This window comes from Oryctolagus cuniculus, chromosome X (assembly GCF_051225735.1).
Source record: "Oryctolagus cuniculus isolate XC-2025 breed Fujian yellow rabbit chromosome X, ASM5122573v1, whole genome shotgun sequence".
NCBI lineage: Eukaryota > Metazoa > Chordata > Mammalia > Lagomorpha > Leporidae > Oryctolagus > Oryctolagus cuniculus.
Window position 1 is genome coordinate 115,232,167 of NC_142888.1, and position 22,604 is coordinate 115,254,770.

The 22,604-nt window shown below is 44.9% G+C and overlaps 1 protein-coding gene and 1 long non-coding RNA gene across 3 annotated transcripts; both read left to right on the top strand.

The window, feature by feature from the left end:
• The first annotated feature begins 1,575 nt into the window (after positions 1 to 1,575).
• On the top strand, positions 1,576 to 12,523 carry ZIC3 (Zic family zinc finger 3). Of its 2 annotated transcripts, none has more exons than XM_051831605.3 (3): positions 1,576 to 2,768; positions 3,890 to 4,053; positions 11,963 to 12,523. In XM_051831605.3, exons 1-3 carry the CDS (start codon positions 1,709 to 1,711, stop codon positions 12,110 to 12,112), a joined length of 1,374 nt encoding a protein of 457 aa, XP_051687565.1. In that variant the 5' UTR covers positions 1,576 to 1,708; the 3' UTR covers positions 12,113 to 12,523. The 2 variants fall into 2 exon arrangements, with proteins under 2 accessions (XP_051687565.1, XP_002720572.1); XM_002720526.6 differs by lacking the exon at positions 11,963 to 12,523 and adding an exon at positions 4,855 to 7,094.
• On the top strand, positions 8,262 to 10,786 carry LOC149119731 (uncharacterized). Its single transcript, XR_016228250.1, has 2 exons — positions 8,262 to 8,950; positions 10,684 to 10,786. It is a non-coding gene; the product is annotated as an uncharacterized LOC149119731 (long non-coding RNA).
• Positions 12,524 to 22,604: the final 10,081 nt, after the last annotated feature.

Consider the following 22,604-nt stretch of genomic DNA (forward strand, 5'->3'; position numbering starts at 1 on the left):
CTTCACACTTTTTTGTTGGAAAATGTTGAGAATTCTAAGCTGATTTGCCCAGTGATTTGCAAACCGCACGGACACTATGTGTGTTTTATGTCTTTAATATGTGTTTAGTGTGTTGTGAATGTTTTGTGTACAGGATTAAGTGTGCTCTGTGCTTGTTTGTATCTGTTCCTATATTTGCTGTTGTGTGCATATTTGCTTTATTGTGTGTTCAGTTGTGTGCCTGTTTATTGTGTTGTGTGTAGTTTGTTGTGCTAATGTGTTGTGTGTGCTTACTCTGTTGTATGGTGTGCATATTTAATGTATTGTGTTTCATCCGGTGCAGTTGTATTTACTGTGTTACGTTGGTGTATCCTGCTCTGTTTGTGCTTATTGTGTTGTGTGTGTTTGCTGTGTTGTGTCTGGCGTGCATGGCAGGGGTGGGGTTCGTTGGGCAGAGGCGAGTACAACCACTGCTCAAAAACTAAATGGTCAACGTTTGGCTATTGGCTCAAACCTACGTATGGGACATCTGCTGCAATTGTAGTCCTTCTTGTTTGGGCCTCGGGCGGTTGCCGGCACAAGCAGCGACCTGGGTCTGGTGTTTCGGGGCCATCGGGGCACGGCATTTTGGCATCAGTCGGGGATCTGCATCCCGCGGCAGCTAAGGGAACACGTCCTCCAGGCGGTGAAGTAGCAGGGAGTCCGAGCGGGACTAGATGTTGAGCGCCGCGCCTACGGAGGAGGCGCGACAGTGGAAACGATCCTAGCGGGGTAGAGTTTTCTTTAGCCAAAGCGGGTAAAGAGCGCGTGAGGGGTGCTTGCTCCCTTGGGGCTGGGACGTAGCCCAGGCAGTAGCCCGAGAGACGCCCGACTCCTCCCCGCCGCTTGTCGACTTGAGGCTGGCCCCAGTTCCCCGCGGTCGCGCAAACCCTGCAGAGTCCACTCGCGGCCGCACGGCTACCGCCGCCTCACCTGCCAGGCGCCCGGCCGCTGCCCAATCAGCGGCGGTCGCTCGGCCGCGGCTGCCATGTTCCCCGCTCTGCGCTGCCAATCATTGTGGCGACGGCCAATGGGCGCTCTGGCCGGGGGTCAGGTGACCGCGGGCCAGTTGGCTCCCCATTGGCGCGCGCCTCACGGCCTCCCGCTCGGTTTATGTGCTAGGAGTGAGTGATTGACTTTATCAGTCCAAGGACATTACTCTGGAGGCGAAGAGACTGGGACTCGCGCGGCGAGCGGCGAGGATCGAGCTTGCCTATTACCCGCTGGCCGCGAGCCGGCCTCGCCACTTGGGGCAGCCCAGGCGAGAGGCCGGTACCCAGGGAGCCTCCTGGCTCCGCGGTTCGGCGCTCTCGGGGAGAGGAGGGGTGCCCGGGACAGGATTGGCAAACTCCGCCCTCCACTTATTATTTAGCTTATTTTTCTTTGTGCGCTCCTGCTAGTTTCTTAAACCAGATCTAGTCCCAGAGTCTTTTCTCCTCCCTTCTGCTCTCTCCTCCTTCCCCCCTCCTTCCCCCCCACCCCACCCGCTCCTTCTTCTTCCCCTCCTCCCTCCTATCCCTCTGCAGGAGACTCTTGCGGCTACGGAAAGTTGCAGCCCCTGGTAGCGCCTTGGGGTTCTGTCGGCAGCGTCCAACGGCCGCCACCCCTCTCCTACTACGGCACTTCGGAGAGCTTCGCCGGCACCCTCGGTCACTTCAGCCGGATCGCCAGTGCCCAGAACGCCCCACCCATGACGATGCTGCTGGACGGAGGCCCGCAGTTCCCCGGGCTAGGAGTGGGTAGCTTCGGTGCGCCGCGCCACCACGAGATGCCCAACCGTGAGTCGGCCGGCATGGGACTGAATCCCTTCGGGGACTCAACCCACGCAGCGGCCGCCGCTGCTGCCGCAGCTGCCTTCAAGCTGAGCCCGGCAGCGGCGCATGATCTCTCTTCGGGCCAGAGCTCGGCGTTCACGCCGCAGGGTTCAGGCTATGCCAACGCCCTCGGCCACCACCACCACCACCATCACCATCATCACCACGCCAGCCAGGTGCCCAGCTACGGAGGCGCTGCCTCTGCCGCCTTCAACTCCACGCGCGACTTTCTGTTCCGCCAGCGCAGCTCTGGGCTTAGCGAGGCGGCTTCGGGTGGTGGGCAGCACGGGCTCTTCGCTGGCTCGGCGAGCAGCCTACACGCTCCAGCTGGCATTCCTGAGCCCCCTGGCTACTTGCTGTTTCCCGGGCTGCACGAGCAAGGCGCCGGGCACCCGTCGCCCACGGGGCACGTGGACAACAACCAGGTCCATTTGGGGCTGCGCGGGGATCTCTTTGGCCGTGCTGACCCGTACCGTCCGGTGGCCAGCCCGCGTGCGGACCCCTACGCCGCCAGCGCGCAGTTCCCGAACTACAGCCCCATGAACATGAACATGGGCGTGAACGTGGCGGCCCACCATGGGCCAGGCGCCTTCTTCCGTTATATGCGGCAGCCCATCAAGCAGGAGCTGTCCTGCAAGTGGATCGACGAGGCTCAGCTGAGCCGACCCAAGAAGAGCTGTGACCGGACCTTCAGCACCATGCACGAGCTGGTGACGCATGTCACCATGGAGCATGTGGGGGGCCCAGAGCAGAACAACCATGTCTGCTACTGGGAGGAGTGCCCCCGCGAGGGCAAGTCCTTTAAGGCGAAGTACAAACTGGTCAACCATATCCGAGTCCACACGGGCGAGAAGCCCTTCCCATGCCCTTTCCCGGGCTGCGGGAAGATCTTTGCCCGTTCTGAGAACCTCAAGATCCACAAGAGGACCCACACAGGTAAGGAGGAAGGCAGTCGGGCGCGGAGTTCATCAGGGGCGCCGGGCCATGGAATGGACTTGAAGTGCGAGGGAGAAGGGGTGGTGGCCAAGGAGAGGGGCGGCGCCCCGCCGAGGTCGATCGGAAAAGAAGCGCTGTCAGTGCCCTTCCAACCTCTCGCCCTCCCCTCCCCGAAGTGCTGTTCCCCAGTCCTAACTTCCTGGGCAGACGGCTCTGCGGTCTCGGGAACTAATTGGGACCTTCTCGAGCCCAAGAACAAACTGGCGCCGCCTCTTTTTGTCTCCCTTTCTAGGTTACTGTGAAGGGACTCCGAATGTGTTGAGAGCGTATTGCTTACAAGCGACTTAGCTCTCGGCACACATTCGAGGAAGGCAACCATAGAAATGCTAATGAAAACTAACTTTCCGCTTACTTCCGCTCTTTTTTACACTTGATTGGCACATCTCCTAATTAAATGACTGATACTTTTGTCAAACTATTTTTATTTGGAGTTCCAGGTTCAATTCAGTGTTCCGGAAAGCTAAAGTATAGAAAAGGCACCACAGTTTCGTAGTTTGTTCAGAACATCTTGTAAAACTGTCTGGATCGCCTGGATTTATATGGTTTTCTCTTTTCGAACATTAAGTGCTACTACCCAGGCTTTTTTAATAGTGGGCTTAGCAAAACCGCTGCATTTGAAAGAGGCAAATTGAAAGGTACAAAGGGGCTGATCAGGATTGTCCGTCCCATCCCGGGCCCATTGTCCCGCCTGGCTCGGTTACATCGCCGAGGTGGTGGCGGAACTAGCCCGCGGGGTGGGATCCCCGTGCCGGCTGGGGAGGAACCACAACTTTAGGGAAACTTCGGAGGCGCCTGGCGCTTTGCAGTCCTGAGGAAACAAAGGGATGATCAGGTTTTGGGCCGGCCCTGCCCCACCCCCGTCCCGGACCACCACTCCCCTGCCCTTCGAGCTCAACAAGCGCTCTCCATTTTTCTCCAGGGAAAAGAGATGCGACAGCCGCCCCCAGTCGGCGCTCCCTCTCTGGGAAGACCGCCGGGCGCCCAGTCTCCCGCAGCTCCACTCTGGGAAGCTCCTGGCCCTGACTGTATTTTCCTCCCCGTTGCGTTTTTGCCTTTTGCAGGTGAAAAACCGTTCAAATGTGAATTTGAAGGCTGTGACAGACGCTTTGCCAACAGCAGCGATCGCAAGAAGCACATGCATGTGCATACTTCGGATAAGCCCTATATCTGCAAAGTGTGCGACAAGTCCTACACGCACCCGAGCTCCCTGCGCAAACACATGAAGGTAATTACCTCTTTATTAGCGGTCGGCGGTTTGTAAACACTCGGCCCGACACCGGGCGGCGGAACGGAAGCGCCCGCGCGGGCAACCCTCTATCCTCCACGTTAAATCCGATTTGCTCCAGCGGTGACACCTTGAACCCATTTTTGGGACCCGGAGGGTGGGGCGGGAGAGAACAGAGTTGGGAGGAGGAGGTGGGGACGCAGGGAACAATCATTTGTTTACTGGGAAGCTCTGGCCGAGTTCGCCTGGGCTTGAGGCTTCCACGCTCAGCCCGCGGTGGGAACAGACAGCACTGAACCCGAGGGTGGGTGCTTCGTTCGCCCTCTGGCTTCCGATAAAACAATAGGGCCGAGGAGCGCGTTCTGATTCCGCACGTTTGTCTTAAGACTTCCGTAGCGCCCAGCCCCCCTGTGCCACCCTTCTCTCTACCTGCTTTCCGAAGCCGAAACTGGCTTGGCAAAACCTGGGCCCGGAGTGACTATTTCACAGAGCCCCACAGAATAGCTGCTTATCCCGCTCTGTCCGCGGAGAAAGCATTTTTAAAGTGGCATGACTAAAACGGAGTACTTTATTCCTTTGCCATATTGCCAGTCTTGGGACCGAAACTGGGTTTTGTCGAATGTGTCCGGGTTTTCTAGACATTGCTAATATGGAAATGTAAAAAAAAAAAAACGCATCGCATCTTTTTAAGTGGGTCACTGGGCGGTCTTGCTCTTAGAGTGCTCGAATTGTGCTCTTGTTTTTGCTTGTACATTGCCAGTTGGAATTATATTCATTATAATATATACATGTTAATTTTAGGTTCATGAATCTCAAGGGTCAGATTCCTCCCCTGCTGCCAGTTCAGGCTATGAATCTTCCACTCCACCCGCTATAGCTTCTGCAAACAGTAAAGATACCACTAAAACCCCTTCTGCAGTTCAAACTAGCACCAGCCACAACCCTGGACTTCCTCCCAATTTTAACGAATGGTACGTCTGAGGACAAACACAAACACAAACCCTGTTAACCTTAGAACGGACTAAATGCATTTTTAAAAGGAAACTGAGACCAATGAGATGGAAATGGAGTTTTAATGCAAGAGACCATATATAGGGCTACATCTTGTTAATTGTAATTGTCCAGGAAGGTTTTGGGCAAGATCCAAAAGTAGCTGTGCCCTTTTCTCAGGATCAGAAAATGTTTTGGCATTTGAAGAATTTTTTTTTTTTTTTTTACAGAATCTTGTCACTGCTTTTTCTTCCCCTTCCTCTTGCTTTCTGCGCATCCCATTCCTAAACTCCTTCAATTCATTTTAACACTTGTCCTGTTTCTTGAGAGGAAGTTATAGAAGGTTTGATGGTGGTGGTGATGTTACACTGATGGAAATTCTTCTTCGCCTTAGTGGTGATTGTTTAAACTCTCACAGTCTTAAACCGTGCCAAAGTCCTGTTATGTCTTGAACTTTTCCTCAAAGCATTACACTTGTGAATGTATTTTTGTCTAATGGGGTCGAAACTGTTGTTCAGTATTTTTTCAGGCTGAGGATGTGATGTTACTCTACACAGATTGTGACATTTAGTATACGATTGCCTTTTGTAATAACTTTTTTTTTGTAAATACATATCCATTGATGCCATATTTATCGTTTGTAATTTAATTATTGCTACAAGTGCCGGGAACTGAACAATATTTATGGATAAATGTTTTCTAACAAATTCTGTACAGCTTTTGATTATAACTGCTTTAGCATTAAAAATTTATTGTTTTGAAAAAGGAACACAATTTACAATTTTTGAACCACTGACTCCTTTCTCTTGTTTTGTAACAGCCTCCTTGTACAAAGAGGCGACGTGAGCAAATTGAATCTTGTTTGTTGGTATTTATAACTCACGCAGATCTCTTTTTTAATTATTAAATTATTTTTCTATTACAGTATAGATTCCTTACAGTGTCAGTGTCCATCTGGGAAGACCCTCCTTTCTTTATCTCTAGCTCAGATGGTTGTTTAACTGCGAGTTTAAATGTGTTTGTCCTGGATTTTCGGCATGCAAATCAAATATTACTGATCAATTCAGTTAGTGGCCATGACATCTCAATCTTGTACTTCAAAGAGTGAGAAGCTGGATTTAATCATCCCTGCCCTACATATATAAACATAAGGTAACCTAACGAGTTTTATGTCCCTTAGTTCTTTATTACCTTACATAAAAATGAAAATTGCGGCAGGATGCATGTCTATCTATTCTATCTAGAGGTCACCCATACACCTATATATGTTTGTATCTATGACTTATCTAATCTGCCTATCAAATCTGTCTAGCTATCTATATATTTTCAAATGATAGCATATGTCTGCAACAGTGGTGAATGAGCAAGGCCAGTTGAGCAGTACTTATGCTTAAAGTGCTTCTTAAAAGAACCATAGTCCATTCAAATTTTGGAAGGCAAAGGCTGATTTGTTTTCTGTATATAGTTCTATTCATAATTGCCACAATTATTCATAACATTTATATAGCGGTGTAATAACTGCAACAGTTCTGAAATACTGTGGAAAGAAAAACATTTGCAAAATATGTATTTTTAAAGTTCATGATTTGTAGGCAAAGATGTTAAGAGCATTGTTTCCATTAAAATCAATAACAATGAAAAATGGTTGTTTGCTTTGTGATAAAATGTTAACAATCCATTTAATCTTCAGTGAAGCAACTCCTTTGGACAAACAGTTCTTTTACAGTGGTTATATGGAAAAGAAACTGATTACTATTTGTGGGGGTTGGAGTGGGTAGAGTAATGAGACCTTTTTTATTATTAGGGTGCTGTTTATTATTTGAGAGCCCAATCTCTGCATGAATGACAGAAAAGTGGAGATAAGGAATTGTAAAGTATTTAGAAATGTGATGAATAGGCTTAAGTACCTCTTTCTCTTTAAGGGGCAGTGCTCTAGGTTTTTTGGTGGCAGTCAATTTGGTATTATATATAATCATTTTCAATTCTGGAACTTTGTTTATTGTTCCTTTTGAAGAAATAAAGTCTTGGCACATTTTATTTATGTTATAACATTTTTGTATTTCGTGCCCAATTTATTTTCATGTTCAAATAAATCAACCTAATATTGAAATGCTTAGAGAACTTTTGATGATTAAAAGAAACTTTGATTCTCTGGATACAGTTGAACCAATCTATTTTAAGTTATGTGTTGATCTTTGTCAACAGATAATTATTGGCAGTTTCTAATTGCAAGTTGCTTTGGAGGTGACTTTTTTGTTAGTGGAGAATGGAGTCTTTTCCACTTTTTTCTCCACCAATATAAACCCGAATTCCAAGAACAGAGATTGGGATGGCTACACGTGTGATTTGAGCAGGTAACCTGGTCAGTCTACCACTCAACCCAGACATTCCAGTCTTGACCTTGACATTGAGGGTGCTGTACTAGATTTCTGTGTGAGGATTTTTCCTGCACTTTAAAAACTAGAGACAATTCTAAATGCTCAGAAAATTCTCAGAAAGCATATACTCGTAAGACTGGCTCAAAATGTGTACCACTTTTAAGTCTAAATAGTGTTTTCTCCTGACATGTGCAGGGAATTTCCAGTTTTTCTATTTTCTTTGTACCTCCAGTCCCTTGGGGTAACCTAACTTTGAAGTACAGTGATGGATTGGGTGCAAGATTCACTTAGAAACATGCTTTGCCCAAATTTAATATCTCTTTAGGGGATAAAGAAGAGTTGGTGTTTTTGTTTTCAGTGGTTTTGAAATTATCCTACTGTAAAATTTTAGGGGAATGTATTATTTATGACCTAAGAGTGGAAGATGTCAATTGATACAAAAGCTCTATCCCTCCACTGGTTAGCTCTAATTTGGGTGCGGCATATCTGAAAATTTTATCCTCTCCATTGTCTTCTGTGGCAAAGAAAACTACTCGTTTTGGTAGAAAACTTTTTCTTTTTTATAGATTTTCTTAATATAATCTGGCTCTGCAAGTACACATCTATATTCTTGGATTTTCAGTCAATAACCTTAATCTCCCCTACACACACACACAAAAGAGAAATAATAAATGCTCAAGCCAGAAGTTCAGGCTAGGTTCTTGGTCATCTACTTGTTATTTTCCTTGTTGCACTTGGTAAAAGCTTTGTTTAAAGTCCATTGGCTTTTCCGAAATGGAAAATTTAGCGCGGGAAGATAACCACTGTTTGGTGGGGAAGAGGAACATGGCCATTTCCACGCAAGACAAGTCTGGCCTTCCTCCAGTTTGGAAGGTTCAAGAGCAGGACCCGGGCTGCTCAGGGCAAGGCGGGGAGGGTGGAGACCAATGAGCTCACAATGCCTCCCCAGAAAGTTGATGTCTGCTGGACTCACTCGCCCCTCCTCCCCCCCTCCGCCTGATTTCTCTGGTGCTTCGATCCTGGCTCCTTCTCCTTGTCCCTCCTATAAGAAACCCCACTCCCACAGACAAATGAGAGCAAGTCTAGCGGCCTGTTCAACACAAGACGCAAGTCGTCCTCCTGGCACCTCGGGTGGTTTTCTCTTGACCGGCCTCTGCTCCTCAAAGCCTAATTCTCCAGTCGGGCTTTAGCCAGGCGTCTCGGAAGTCATGGCTCCCACGGGACTGTCCTGGCCCCTCGCCGGGGCGCCCAGGGTCCCTGTCCACACCAAGTTGCTGCAAGTCCTGGCCGAGGCCCGGGCCAGGGGGAGGGGACCTCATTTCCTAGGGTCAATTCTCTCGCGGTTTCTGCCCGCTGACCCTTTGACCTCCACCTACAGGGCCCTTGGCGGCCGTAAGCCGGCGGTCGCCCGGGCTCCGAGGACGCTTCGCGCCCCATCGCCTCCCGGCCTCATTAGGCCGGCGGGGCTGTAAAGCAGGAATCAGCCGCTGCCTAATCCGGACCTGGGGTCAATACGAGCCCAAACAATGGTGAGCTTCGAAGGCCACTGCACAGCACTGGCCACAAACTTTGTGTTCAATTCATTTTTCTAAAGCGGCGAGGGTGGGGGAGGAGGATGGCGTAGGGAGGGTGCTATTCGTCCACTCCAAGGCCGCTCGGGGCTCCTGGCGCTCACTCAGTGGCTGTGCCCTCGCGGTCTCTTCGCAGCACCTAAGGAGGAGAGGGCTACAAGGCCGTGGTCCCGGTTGGCGGCCTGCGTAGGGGTCCGAGCTCCGGCCCGAATGAGGCCGCCCCCGCGCCGGGAACCCACTTTGAAGTGGGTTTTTAGCGCGCACGTGTGAGAGTCGGGCCAGGGCCTGCACTGGGACCCGCTGGGAGGAAAGAGGAGGCTCGGGCCCGGGCCCCAACCCCCCCACACTCCCCGCGGCTCCGGCCTTTTCAAGCCGCGGCTGGGGGCTCGTAGACCTCCCCCACCCGCCCCCACTGCCGCGCCGTGCGCAGGCGCACAGCCGGCAGCCGTCGAGTCGGATTTTGCGGCGAGGGGGTGGGGGTAGAGTTGAAAGCGGCTTTGCGGCGCCCGGGTCTCTGCTGAGCCGGGAGGGAGGGAGAGGAGAAGAGAGGGCTGCAGAAAGGGGGATTGGTTTTGGGGCGGCTCTCGAGTCGCGAACATGGCGGCCGGATGCGAACCCCCGCAGAGCGCAGTGAAGCACCGACCGCGGGCTGCCCAGCAGTTGTGTGGTTTAAACTCCCTGGCTCCTCGGCTCTGGGCGCCTCGCGCGGGAGCGTAGTTCTTGACAGTGCGCCGCAAAACTGTTCCGAGACAGAAGCGACGAAGTTCTTCCCGTGCACTCTGCTGGGAGGTTGGCGTTCCCCGATGGGGGTTGGGGTTCCCGGGAGTCCTGGACAGAACCCCCCCCCCCCCCCGAGGCCGCCTCACTCTCCCTGCCCGACTTAAGCATCTCTCCTTGGCTCTTGGATAGGGGCTGCTCTTGCGCATTGTGCCACAGTCGGGATTCCACAGCACCTTGGACTCCCTAAAAATTCGCAACGGAGGACACTGTGTTCTCTTCCCAGGACAGTGGTGACTCCGTGAGGAGGGGAATACGTAGCCACCATTTCTAAATAAATTGTCCTGGTCTGTCAACAGACATTGCGAGTTCAAGCCCTACACATCGCCCAGGCCCCGTTTTCTGCACATCTCATTTAAACGTGAGCGTTTAAAAACTCAGCTTGTGTGAGTGTGTGGGTGTGTGTGTGTGAGTGCGCGCACGCACGCACGCCACAACAGCTGCTGGGCTTGCGTTAAGGCAAAGAAAGCAAGCCACAATCCCGAAAACTTTTGTACAGTTTTTGCTTAACTGCCTTGATACCGGCTTACGAAAGCAACCCTGGGGGCTCTGAGATCTCGAGGTCGTGTTTTCTCCGCAGAAAGATTCTTCGGATTCTCTTTAGGCTGAGAAAAATGTAAGAGGAAAAGGTGTCGTTATTGACCCCTCAGCCCCTCTAGGAAAAGCAGCAGCGCAAACTCTTCCAGGTTGCCTCTTGGTGGAGACCAACAGTCAAGGCAGCGCTCTTGGGGTTGCCCATTGACAGGCGTTTGGGCTCCTGAAGGTGTGGGGCAGTTCCTGAGGGCCACCTTGTGATGGGCCCCAGGTGGGTGGGCAGGTCATTAGCAAGATTGGCCCTGATCTGGGGGAAATCTGCAAAACAGTGTCTTTATTTTCAGAGAACAATTCATGGGGTTGTCTTTCCTCCTTTTCAGTGCACAAAGAAGACGGCTTTGGAGCAAGAATTTGGACTATGCATTTAAGTTGTTGCGCTTTGCATTGGAAACCCCTGGGCAATTAAAATAAGCATGCCCCGTAGTATTTTCTGTCCTTTTCTTATGTGCGATTCCTGCAAGTCAAAGGGGCTGGAGCCTCTGCAGCGGTTTGGAAACTTGTTTTGAAATTGCCACCAAACCTATTTTTCTTTTTCTTTTCCTGTGGGTGAAGTTTCCTTCCCAGGCCCAATCACTACAACCCCCCCCCCCACACTGGAATAGTCTATTGACATCTTTGGACAGATCAAAAGAAGTAAACGGTGCCTGTTGTGTACTTTCTTTTTCTCCATGCTGTAGTTTGAACCCTGAGGTTTGAGCGTTTTCCTGCCTAAATCTCCTGGTACCAAAAGCGCGCGGGGCTGGAGTGGGGGTGGAGGTGTTCATTAACTTGAAAAAAGCCCTTGCCAGTACTTAGACAGGGGGGCTTGGCCCTTTAAGAATGATAGAACTCAGAATGTTTCTCTTACATTGACTTCAAAATCAAATGAAAATGCGTTGGCAAAGTGTTTCCCCTGGATACCCGCGGTGCTCTAGGCCATTTGACGTGGTAAAGCGGGTTGATTTTCATAAGAGTTGGGTGAATGGAATTTCTCCAAAACTGGGCAAATGATAAATTAGTAGAGCTCTTCTATTTATTGGAATGATGATTTCAAAGGGCACTACTTTTCTCACCAAGCTGTGATTTCCATCATAACTATTGAAATATACAGCTTGAGAAACACTAAGTTTCCAGAAAGCATTTGAGTGGGGGTGGTCAGAGACCTTTGGCTACTAGCAACTATTAGTAGGAGTGTAACTTTGAATATTGGAAAAACTCATTGCAAAAAAATCTATTAAAACTAAAGAAAATGTCTAAATCTATTAAAACTAAAGAAAATGTTTAAGAAGCATCCAACTAACCCAGCAGTTTTATATATTTTCAACCTGTTTACTGATGGACAACAGTGAAATGTAAGCTTTCCAGTAACTATCAAAGTAGCTTTCACCAGATGGCAAGTTTATGTTTGATCTCTCCAGCAGGGTGTATATGTTATCTAATGTGCTTTATTAAAATATAACCTGTATGAAGAACCGCTTGAATCTAAGGTGTTAAAAATAAGTGACTCCGTGATGTTTCCTTTCAAGCAACCTACCCATGTAACATTTTGTGACATTTTTCTAAGAAAAAAACGTAGCCTATTTTGACCTATCTGCAGTTCACTTTTTGTTTTTTTGCCAGTGTTGTCCTGCTTGGTATCCGGGACAGTCTCTAATTCCTGATGAAGAACTTGATACTGACGTTGGTATGCAGCAGCCAGCCCTCCATAACACTACCTATCCTAAATGCAGGGTTAATACCGAACCTACTGTGCAAGAAATGATTTACTGATGAGGTTTCAAAGAAAACCACATCAATTTGGATGTCTGTTACCTTGAAGTGATCATTTTAAGAGTAGTAGCTTCTTCCCTAGGTATAAAAAGACTATTTTCTTCTTTGGGTGTATTTCATTCTGTGTTGAGCAGTCATTTGTGAAATGAAAAAGCGAAAAGTTCCCCCTCCAATTTAGTATTTATACATGGGAAGATGGAGGCGAAGTCTGGCCTAATTCATAACCCAATATGCCTTGTGTTGACCTTATTGAAAATCTTTCTCGAATGTCTGCATTGCACATGTAGAATTAAAGAATTTAAAAATAGAAACATGGATGCTTGTTTTGTTAATTTCATATGTTTATATTGAAATATCAGTACCCAGGATCCCTACAATTGTTGTGTGACTTAAATAAAACCATTTAAATTATTCTTGTGATTATTGTTTTATTACAGTGACAACTATAGCCCATAAATAAACCTAGATTAACCTGTTGAATTGGGACAATTTATATTTGACTCACATTTTTCATGGTATAGCTGGGCTTTTTCACTGAGCAATAAAATTGGTGGTGGTCGGAGCGGGGGGTACTACCCACACTGAACAAACGCCAACCAACTATTTTGGGCTCTCAATGTTTTCCAGGAGGGGCTCAGGGCCAGGTGCTGGGGAGGTCTGGGGAAGAATTCGGAGCCAAGGGTTGATCAGGGGTGATTAGAAGGAAGGAATGGAGGTAGGAGTTTCCAGAGAAAAAAGGAGCATTTGAAGGGCACTATTTGGTTGAGAAAGAATGGGAAAGACAAAGCTGAAGATAACCAAAAGGTGCAAAGAGGAACTCTGTGGCATCCAGAGAGGGGACACTGCAACATTGCATGATACACATACCATGTGTATTATTCAGAAGCCTGCCTGAAGTCTTTGGGGCAGACATCTTCGCAACCATTGATTAAAACATTTCTAGCATCATGAAATATAGATGTTGTTAAAAACGCAAGTTGTCATTAATTAATTGTAGTGTTAGAGAAAATGAAGACACTTTGCAGAAATTCTCGCAACTAAAGTACTTGATTTCTCATTTTAAATTTAACATCTGTAATCTAGTGTAATCTGTAAGTGGCTGGCCATCCTTCTATTTATTTGGCATGATTATGCCATGGTGAAGTATTGTGAAATTGCAGCTTGAATAGAGTACATCGCTATTGGTTCTTTAGATCTAGTGTTATTAAAATTTCTGGTAAGTAGACTGATGATATTATAATTCCTCGGTAGTGGGAGGAGAGCTCATCTCCCCCTGATTCCTGCTGTTCATTTACATCAAAAATAGGAGAATGGGCCTGTCACAGAAGACTATGATTCTTTGATTCTCAGCTCCCTGAGACCTGATATTTTTGTATCCCCCATAGCAATGTTGGTAGAATTTTTGTGTTTTGTTTTTATTTTGAAGAACAAGAACTGTGTTCTTTTAGAGGAGCAGTGGAGTATTATAATAGGATTGTTGAAAAAAGCCTTTGGAAAGGTAAGCTACAAAGTTGTGTGTGAGCCAGCCTCACAGTGATAATAATACCTCCTAGAGTTGTTCCAGGGACTAAACAAGAAAATGCCCATAAAGAATCTGTCACAGAGCAGTCCCTAAACAAATGTTAATTCCCTTCTTTCTGCCTTGCAGGCAGGTATTGTTTTGTTGCTTTTGGGTAGTTTCCCACTTTTAACATTATGAAATATTTCTCTGGAAACATACAGTGGTTTGTACTGGGGTGTACATTAACACAGTTTTCAGAGAATAGATGGAGATTTAGGGCATGTAAGAAATACTGCATTTCATAAGCATAATCACTAGTCAGGCATGTGGGTTTATGAACTTAGCTATGAATATTTAAACACATAAAATTAAAATGTTATTAAATGCCTGTTGTTCGTTATCTTCCAATGTATACACTTCTTAGATAAAAATAAGTGTGTGCTTAAAATCTGTAAACAAGATAATTTAATGTTTTAATTGGATAAATTTTTTTTTTACTTTAGTCAACAGCTTGATGCTTATATTAGAATTCAATGACAATTTGACAGTTTCAAATTGATATTCGCATGTAACGAAAAGATTAAATCTTATGTCTTAAATTATTCAGTTTTCCCCTCCTATATTTATGTTAGTATTATGCGGGTGTGACTATAGAGTAATGAGACTGATTTTTTTGTGGATTCTGGAGACTAACCTTGAAAGCAGTTCCCAAAGAGCAGTCCCAAAATGTTTTGACCAATATCAGCAACCTTCGAATCAGTTTATTCCCTAGGTAAGGGCTTCACTTAAGACTTAGAACAGCAAAATGAGCAACAACCACCAGCCTTATTACTTTAAAGCCATATTATTGGTTTTATTTATGTATTAACAAATACCTTAATTATGTTGTGTGAATAAAATTGAGCCTCCACAGAAAGGCATGATCTCTTATGTAGTAAAACAAAAACACCACCAACACACAGCTCTTCCCAGAGGAGTTGAGTGGGAAACCTTTCTTCTCTTTCCACTGAATCTGGGGACCTGAGACTTCCCAGCAAGGCTGAATGGTAATAATGGTTTTTCTTTGTAGACCTGAGGCAGTTTTCATTATTTCTTTCTTCCTTAGGTTCTCACCTCTGTTTTATCTTTCTTTGTGACCCTTTACTATTTACCCTGTACATTTCATGGGGGGGGGGGGGGGAGGAGTCAGCTCTGTAAAACTTATTTGGAGCCTTAGTTGACTGTTATCTAGTAACATCAGGTAACACTAAGTGTCCATTTGCAAAATAGATGTCTGTCTTGTGCAGTGCTGTAGGATCTCTCATGACCAGGTCCTACAGGTCCTATAGGTGAGATCACACTAGGATCCAAAGTGTCGAGGTTAATCTGCACAGCCTCTTCTCATAGAACATTAGGCAGGAGAACATCCTCTTAGATGCAGGGGTGGGGAACCTCCAGAAATCATTTTGTCTGGCCCTATAAGGCAACCACAATTGGGCCTAGAAATTCAATAGATTTATAGCAGGCTAATTTTTAAATTGCTAACTTTGAATGATGTAACTATCCTCATGGCACTTGGCAGAATAAAGTTTCCCCATCCCTGTAAAATAAAGTCTCAAAGAAGAAGTGTTTTCAACACCTAGCATTTCTGCTCCTGTTGCCTTTTGTTGTATGTACTTCCCTTTGAGGGAAAAAAAACTCTCTTAAAAAAACAACACCAGGTCATCAGAAATTTCACTGGTGAAATGATGAAAATGTCATTGTCAACAAGTTCTCCTATAAATGTCGCAGAGTCGACAATAGAAGTCTATTTGTGGCCAGCGCCTTGGTTCAATAGGCTAATCCTCTGCCTGTGGCGTCGGCACCCCAGGTTCTAGTCCCGGTCGGGGCTCCGGATTCTGTCCCAGTTGCTCCTCTTCAGTCCAGCTCTCTGCTGTGGCCCAGGAGTGCAGTGGAGGATGGCCCAAGTGCTTGGGCCCTGCACCCGCATGGGAGACCAGGAGAAGCATCTGGCTCCTGGCTTCTGATCAGCGCCGTGCACCGGCCGCAGCGGCCATTGTGGGGTGAACCAACGGGAAAAAGGAAGACCTTTCTCTCTGTCTCTCTCACTGTCCACTCAGCCTGTCAAAAAAAAAAAAAAAAAAAAAGAAGAAGAAGAAGAAGAAGAAGAAGTCTATTTGTGGTACAAATAAATAAATGCATTTCAACATCTTGATGTAACTCCAGTGCATAGAAATGTTTACACAGGATTCATTAGTATCACCCAGCCAGAAATTACACAGAGAAGCTACATTCATATCTTTGCACCTATTCACCAACAGAGTATGTAATTGCTTGACCCAATTGATATCAACTCTTTGGAGACCTGACTGTCCTTTGAAAAAAGTATTTAGTCACACTGATTTGTGACATCTTATTGGCTGTGATGATTACCTAAAACAGGTGTTTCATTAACTTCTGACCAATGACGTATTAAATGAAGATGCCCAGTTGAGCAACCTCAGTGTTTTCAATTGACTCATCAATCACCGGTATCTAGCTGCCGTCATGTTTCACCCTGCTAACAAGCTAATCTCCCACATCTGATGCCAACAACTCAGGTCCTTCAAACAAGTGACATGTTTGACAAAGAAATTTTTCAAAATCATTATACAGTTCAGTATTTCTCTTTTCTTCTAGCACAGAATTGCACATCTGTTCCATCAGATGGCTATTCCTTGATCACCGGGGAGGCTTCCGTGATTTTTGAGCCTGATTTTCTTGTATCTCAGGGATGGGAAGTGATGCTTCTCTCGTTGAATATCGTATTGTTGACTAGTGACACACAATCTTTATGTCTAAGGCACTGGATTTTACCTCGTGTATGAGACTGCAGGGGAGCATTCTCACAAGACTTTCTTACAAGATAATATTGTGCAAGAAATTGAGTGGGAGAGGGGAATAGACATACATTAGACATTTTTTGTGTTGTATTTGCTATGGGTTTTGAAACTTAATACTATTTGCACATTGTTTTAAAGCTTCAGAGCTTTAGTCATCTCTCTGAACTGGTGAAATGAAAAAAAAATCACATGGCCCACTGGTAAACATGGATGCAATTCATTATTTAGGGAGCCTTGCTTAACTGCATAATTTGCTTATATGCATAAAACCGAGGAAGTCTTAATCTCTAGTTTGCATGTGTCTGTACTGCATGCATCTGGCTCCATTAGATTCCCTGTAATTGCATATTGAGTAATTGCATAATACAGCTATTTTAACACTGAATTTAAGCCCAAATGCTGTTATTAACTGTGTAATCACTTTGGATAAGTGAATAGCTGGAATTTACTACTTGAAATCAGGATGGAGGACATTAACCATTTCCCTGTTTTAAGAGAAATCAAAGCATCGGAATACCTTTGAATTAGTATGGTTTTCCATTGGGCAAATATTAAATTGGAAAATACATAGCAACTGATAAATGCCAAATGTTGAGACAAAACAAATATTTTATCAAATCTGCTGTTTAAAATTTTTATCAATTAAGCACCCATATACAGTACAAATATGTTAATTAAAATTAAATCATTTTGCAAAGGTAATTGTGCATTTCTTTTTAATTTGTATTCACTTCTTTAAATGTATGGCCTCAGGCTTTTTTGGTTAGGATTGGGGGAGGATGGATTCTATGACCTCTAGTAATTGAAATTTACTTGGTGCATATGTGGTGCTCAATAAAACATCTGTATCTCTCTGTGCATGTACATAAACTTACCTATGCATTAGATTTAAAAAAAAATGTTTTAAATAGTTTTTTTTAAGATTTATTTATTTATTTGAAAGTCAGAGTTACACAGAGAGAAGGAAAGGCAGAGAGAAAGAAAGGTCTTCCATCCACTGGTTCCCTCCCCAATTGACCACAATGGTTGGAGCTGTGCCAATCCGAAGCCAGGAGCCATGTGCCAATCCAAAGCCAGGAGTTTCTTTGAGGTCTCCCACATGGGTGCAGGGGCCCAAGGACTTAGGCCATCTTTTACTGACTTCCCAGGTCAAAGCAGAGAGCTGGATCGGAAGTGGAACAGCCGGGACTCAAATAGGCACCCATATGGGATGCTGGCACTGCAGATGGCGGCTTTACCTCTAAGCCACAGTGCTGGCCCTTGTGACTCAAGTATTTATGCCTAATTTTTAAATACATTATCTAGATTTTTAAGTTGAGAATTAGCTTCAAGGTTGTGTGGTGCATATGCTCACTTTGCTTTTCAAATCTCATGGACTGGGGCAGGCATTTGGTGCCATTTGGTGGCTAAGATGCTGCTTGAGGGAGCCAGCATTGTGACATAGTAGGAAAAGCCTCAGCCTGCGATACCAGCTCCCATATGGGTACTGATTTGAGTCCCAGCTGCTTCCCTTCTGATCCAGCTCCCTGCTAATGTACCTAGGAATAAACAGTGGAAGATGGCCCAAGTACTTGAGGTGGGAGACCTGGAAGAAGCACCTGACTTTTGGCTTTGGCCTGGCACAGCCAAGGGCGTTGCAGCCATTTGGAGAGTGAACCAGCAGATAGAAGATATCTCTCCTCCTCCTCCTCCTCCTCTTCCTCTTCTTTCTCTCTCTGTAACTCTGCCGTTCAAATAAATTTAAAATACTAAATTTAAAAAGCAGATGTTGTTTGGAATGTATGCATCTCACATCAAAGTACTTGGGTTCCCGTCCTGGCTTTTATCTCAATTCCAGTTTCTTGCTAATGTGTACCCTGAAAGGCAGCAGAAGATGGCTCAAGGACTTGGGTCCCTGCCACCAACACAGGGGACCCAGAGTGAGGTACAAGCTCAGTCTGGGCCATCCCTGGCTGCTTCAGGCATTAAATGTCTGGATGCCTCTGTCTCTGCCTTTCAAATAAAGTGAAAATAAATAAATAAAGTTAAATGTCATGGGCTTCACTTCCCATCCTCAGCCTTTAAATGGTTAAATTCATGGTACAATCTGAAGATCATGCCAGGAACTTCTTTAGTTTAAGCTTTGAAGAATATTCTCAGGGAAAGCTTTCACTACATTCTTCCTTGATTTCATTAGGTATTCTAAAACTCTGAGGGTAACTATATATAATCCAAGCCAAAATGTCAGTCATTTCAGGAAACATTCAATATTAATCATGAAGAGATTGTGCGTACTTAAACTCGTTAATTCATTAAATCAGCTAGATGTTCTGCCATTCTGTAGACAGCTGTATTTTTATGGACAAAAGGAAGTAGAGTCAGGAAATTATACATATAGCTGGGTATCCTAAAGTGTGAATTTTGTACATGCTAAGTACCACAATGTCCACCAATAAATAACTACTGAATGAATTAATGACTCAGTGTGTTTACCTGGGATATACTTGGTACCTTCATTGCCACTTTATTTTTGTTTAGATGTGTCCAGAGGATTATGATGTGTGGGCTGGTGTCCTGTGGAGGCACCTCTATCTAAATTTCTCTGGCCCATCCTACATAAATAACATCATACTTCACAGTGGCAGGGCTTGGAGATAGTTTTTTTTGTTTTTGTTTTTTTTTTTTTTTTTGAAAGGAGAGAGCTTCACTTTTTTTTTTTTTTAAAGATTTTTTATTTTATTTATTTGACAGGAAGAGTTACAGATAGTGAGAGGGAGAGACAGAGAGAAAGGTCTTCCTTCCATTGGTTCACTCCCCAAATGGCTGCCACGAGCCAGGTGCTTCCTCCTGGTCTCCCATGCGGGTGCAGGGCCCAAGCACTTGGGCCATCCTCCACTGCCTTCCTGGGCCACAGAGGAGAGCTGGACTGGAGGAGGAGCAACCGGGACTAGAACCCAGGGCCCATATGGGATTCCGGCGCCACAGGCGGAGGATTAGCCAAGTGAGCCACGGCGCCGGCCCCATATAGTTTTTTTTTTTTTTTAAGATTTATTTATTTATTTGGTTGTTTATGAGAGAGAGCAAGAGAGTGAGAAAGAGAGAGAAAGAATGAGAATGAGAATCTTCCATCTGCTGGTTCACTCCCTGAAGCCTGGAACCAGGAACTCCATTCAAGTCTCCCACGTGGGAGGCAGGGGACCAAGTACTTGGACCAGTCATCCATCTCCTTCCCAGGAACAACAGCAGGAAGCTGAATTGGAAATGGAGTCAGCTGGACTAGAACCAGCATTCTGAATATGGGATGTAGTGGCTTAACCTGCTGTACCAAGACACCCTCCCAGGGAATCTTCCTTTTAGACAATTGTTTCAGGTGAATCTGAATATATATGAAAGTTTTAGAGCTACTTTTCTTGATAGAGAATAACAAAAATCAACTCTTGAAAGTCTTCACTACCAATTTATCTATAACGACCAATGTTGTTATAAGACTCAGTATATCAAAATGGTCTGCTCAATTAATAAACTCCAAAATGACGTTTGTCCAAGACAATTCCTTTTTCAGTGTGGACAGTTGTCTCAGTTCTTGACTTCGCTTTACCGATGTAGAACTACCAAACATTCAGAGACACATAGATGTACGTCTCAGGACAAATTTGTATCTACACCCAGGTGGTAGATTCCTCTGCATGTGTTTGTTTGATTTAACATTTATTTATTTATTTATTTATTTTTGACAGGCAGAGTGGACAGTGAGAGAGAGATAGAGAGAAAGGTCTTCCTTTGCCATTGGTTTACCCTCTAATGGCCGCCACGGCCGGCGCACCGCGCTGATCCGAAGGCAGGAGCCAGGTACTTATCCTGGTCTCCCATGGGGTGCAGGGCCCAAGCACTTGGGCCATCCTCCACTGCACTCCCTGGCCACAGCAGAGAGCTGGCCTGGAAGAGGGGCAACCAGGACAGAATCTGGCGCCCCGACCAGGACTAGAACCTGGTGTGCCGGCACCGCAAGGCAGAGGATTAGCCTAGTGAGCCATGGCGCCAATGCAAAACACAAGCCTTTTTGTAATTCTGATCATTTCCTATTCTTTACACCAAAAGTCCTCCTGCAGGTTTCTGTAGCTTTTTGTGTTAATGATCATGACACATTAAAAATGGTAACATTATAAATACTGTGCTGTCTTAAGAATTTCTAGCACTTCCTGAATCGGAAAATAATGCCTTTGCTTTTTCTATAATGAGTAAGAACAATAATTCTTTCACTTTTCTTATACTTTTATTAGACAGACATTACAACAGCGTCAGTTGGAAGGAAAAGCCGATTATAAAGTTAACTTTTGGCATTATGAGTGCTAAAGGATTGTTTTTCCATAATATTGAAGAAAATGCTGTTTGAATAAAGCAAGTAGAGATGCTTAGTTCATCTCCATTTTCTAAGCTACAGAATGCTTGCTTTTGAATCTTTTCAATACATGCAGTTCCAACTAATAATGAGTTACTTGCATGTTCGAAAATTTCCTTTTTAAACTTTAGCTCATTTTAAACACCATTTATTTCTCCAAAGAATTATTGCTAGAGCTCATGGATTGCCTCACAGAAAGTTTATTTTGTTCTTCTCTATTAAAACTTTTAACTCACAATATAGGCACATGATGATATCATAATAAAGTGCTTGATGATCCAACTACAGATACTAAAGGTACACTTTGGCTCTGTCTCTCCTGGCTGCCCAAAATGGGAATAGTGATGGTGGAGGTAGCAGAAGAGAAGACCACTTTTCTTCTTGATCAGCCTCTTTCCTGATCTGTTTGGCATATGGGCAGGGTTGGGGAGAACGTTAAAATGATAGTGTGCTTTGGGCTGGGTTTCTGATGTAAAAGCCCACTTTGATTTGCAAGTGGAAACAGGGAACAAGTGGGCTCCTGTATTGGTACTGGTTAAGCAGGGGCCTTGTAAGGCAGGATCTCCTCTTTTCAGAATCACATCCTCACCCCCTGTTCCCTTTTGGTTTTGCTTTGGAAAGCTCTCTGTTATCTCAGGAGAAAGTTTTCCTAAGTCAGATGCAGTATAAACCAACTGAATCTACCCAAAGTAGATAATTACAGAGTGAAAGAGAAGTAGTTTAGTAGTAATCAATTATTTTTCACTCCAGAAAAGAAACTATGTCCTGGACTTAGTTTTTGTATTTTTGTTTTAGCACTAACCAATCATTTTTCACTCCAACAACACAAAACTGAACTCCCAACTTTGTCTTTGTATTTTTGTCCCATGTGCTCTGAAAGCACACACTTTTCCTCCAAAGAGCACATTAATTCATATCAAGCCTCTTCTACCTTGAGGACAAAGTATGATAATGTCTATATAAATAGTGTTTGCGGAAACTAGGCAGAACTAGTACCAAATCAGAAGGAAAGCCCTATTTTTGTCTGTGGCTTGTGGCTCTTTTAGCTCTTAAAAAAGTTACCATTTCCTGAAAACTTTTTGAGTGCGTTATTTACTGAAATTGCTAAATTCAGTTCATCTAATAAAAGTATCTCAACCTGTAACATTTTTAGTTGTGTAGTTCTTAATTTTAGACTAATTCTGTAAATCTTCCAATGTCTTACAGCTTGTTTTTTTTAATTTTTGCATTTTTCAATGTCACATTTTATACTAAAAATGTCAGAACAGTTTTTAATGAAACAAATACTGAATTAAATGCAATAAAGTAGCGGTAAATTGCAATAAATGTTTGTTGTGTAACTATCAGCCAGTGTTAAAGGGAACACAGGTATGACAAACCAGGACCTTGCTAATAGCTTTGGAACTCATTTCTAAGTTCTTATATATATTAAAGATGCAATCAAAAGGTTACTTTTATTGGCTGCGTTATGAAATCTTGTCCCCTGGATTACGGAGGCAGCTGATGGCTAATGTTGTAAACTGGCCCCTTTCTTACTGGAGTGGCCTTCAAATAGTTTTCATTGGCAGTTTGTGAACTTCCCTGGATTTTTAAAGACTCTCCTTATTGTTCCATAAAATGCAATTTCCTTTGTCTTTTCAGTTCCTTTTCTGCTGTTTTCAGAATAGGGCTTAAAAGTAAGATAAAAGGCCTGATACTTTCCATCATAAAAAGTTGTAATGACAGGTCTCACTAATTAAAGTGTAACAATAA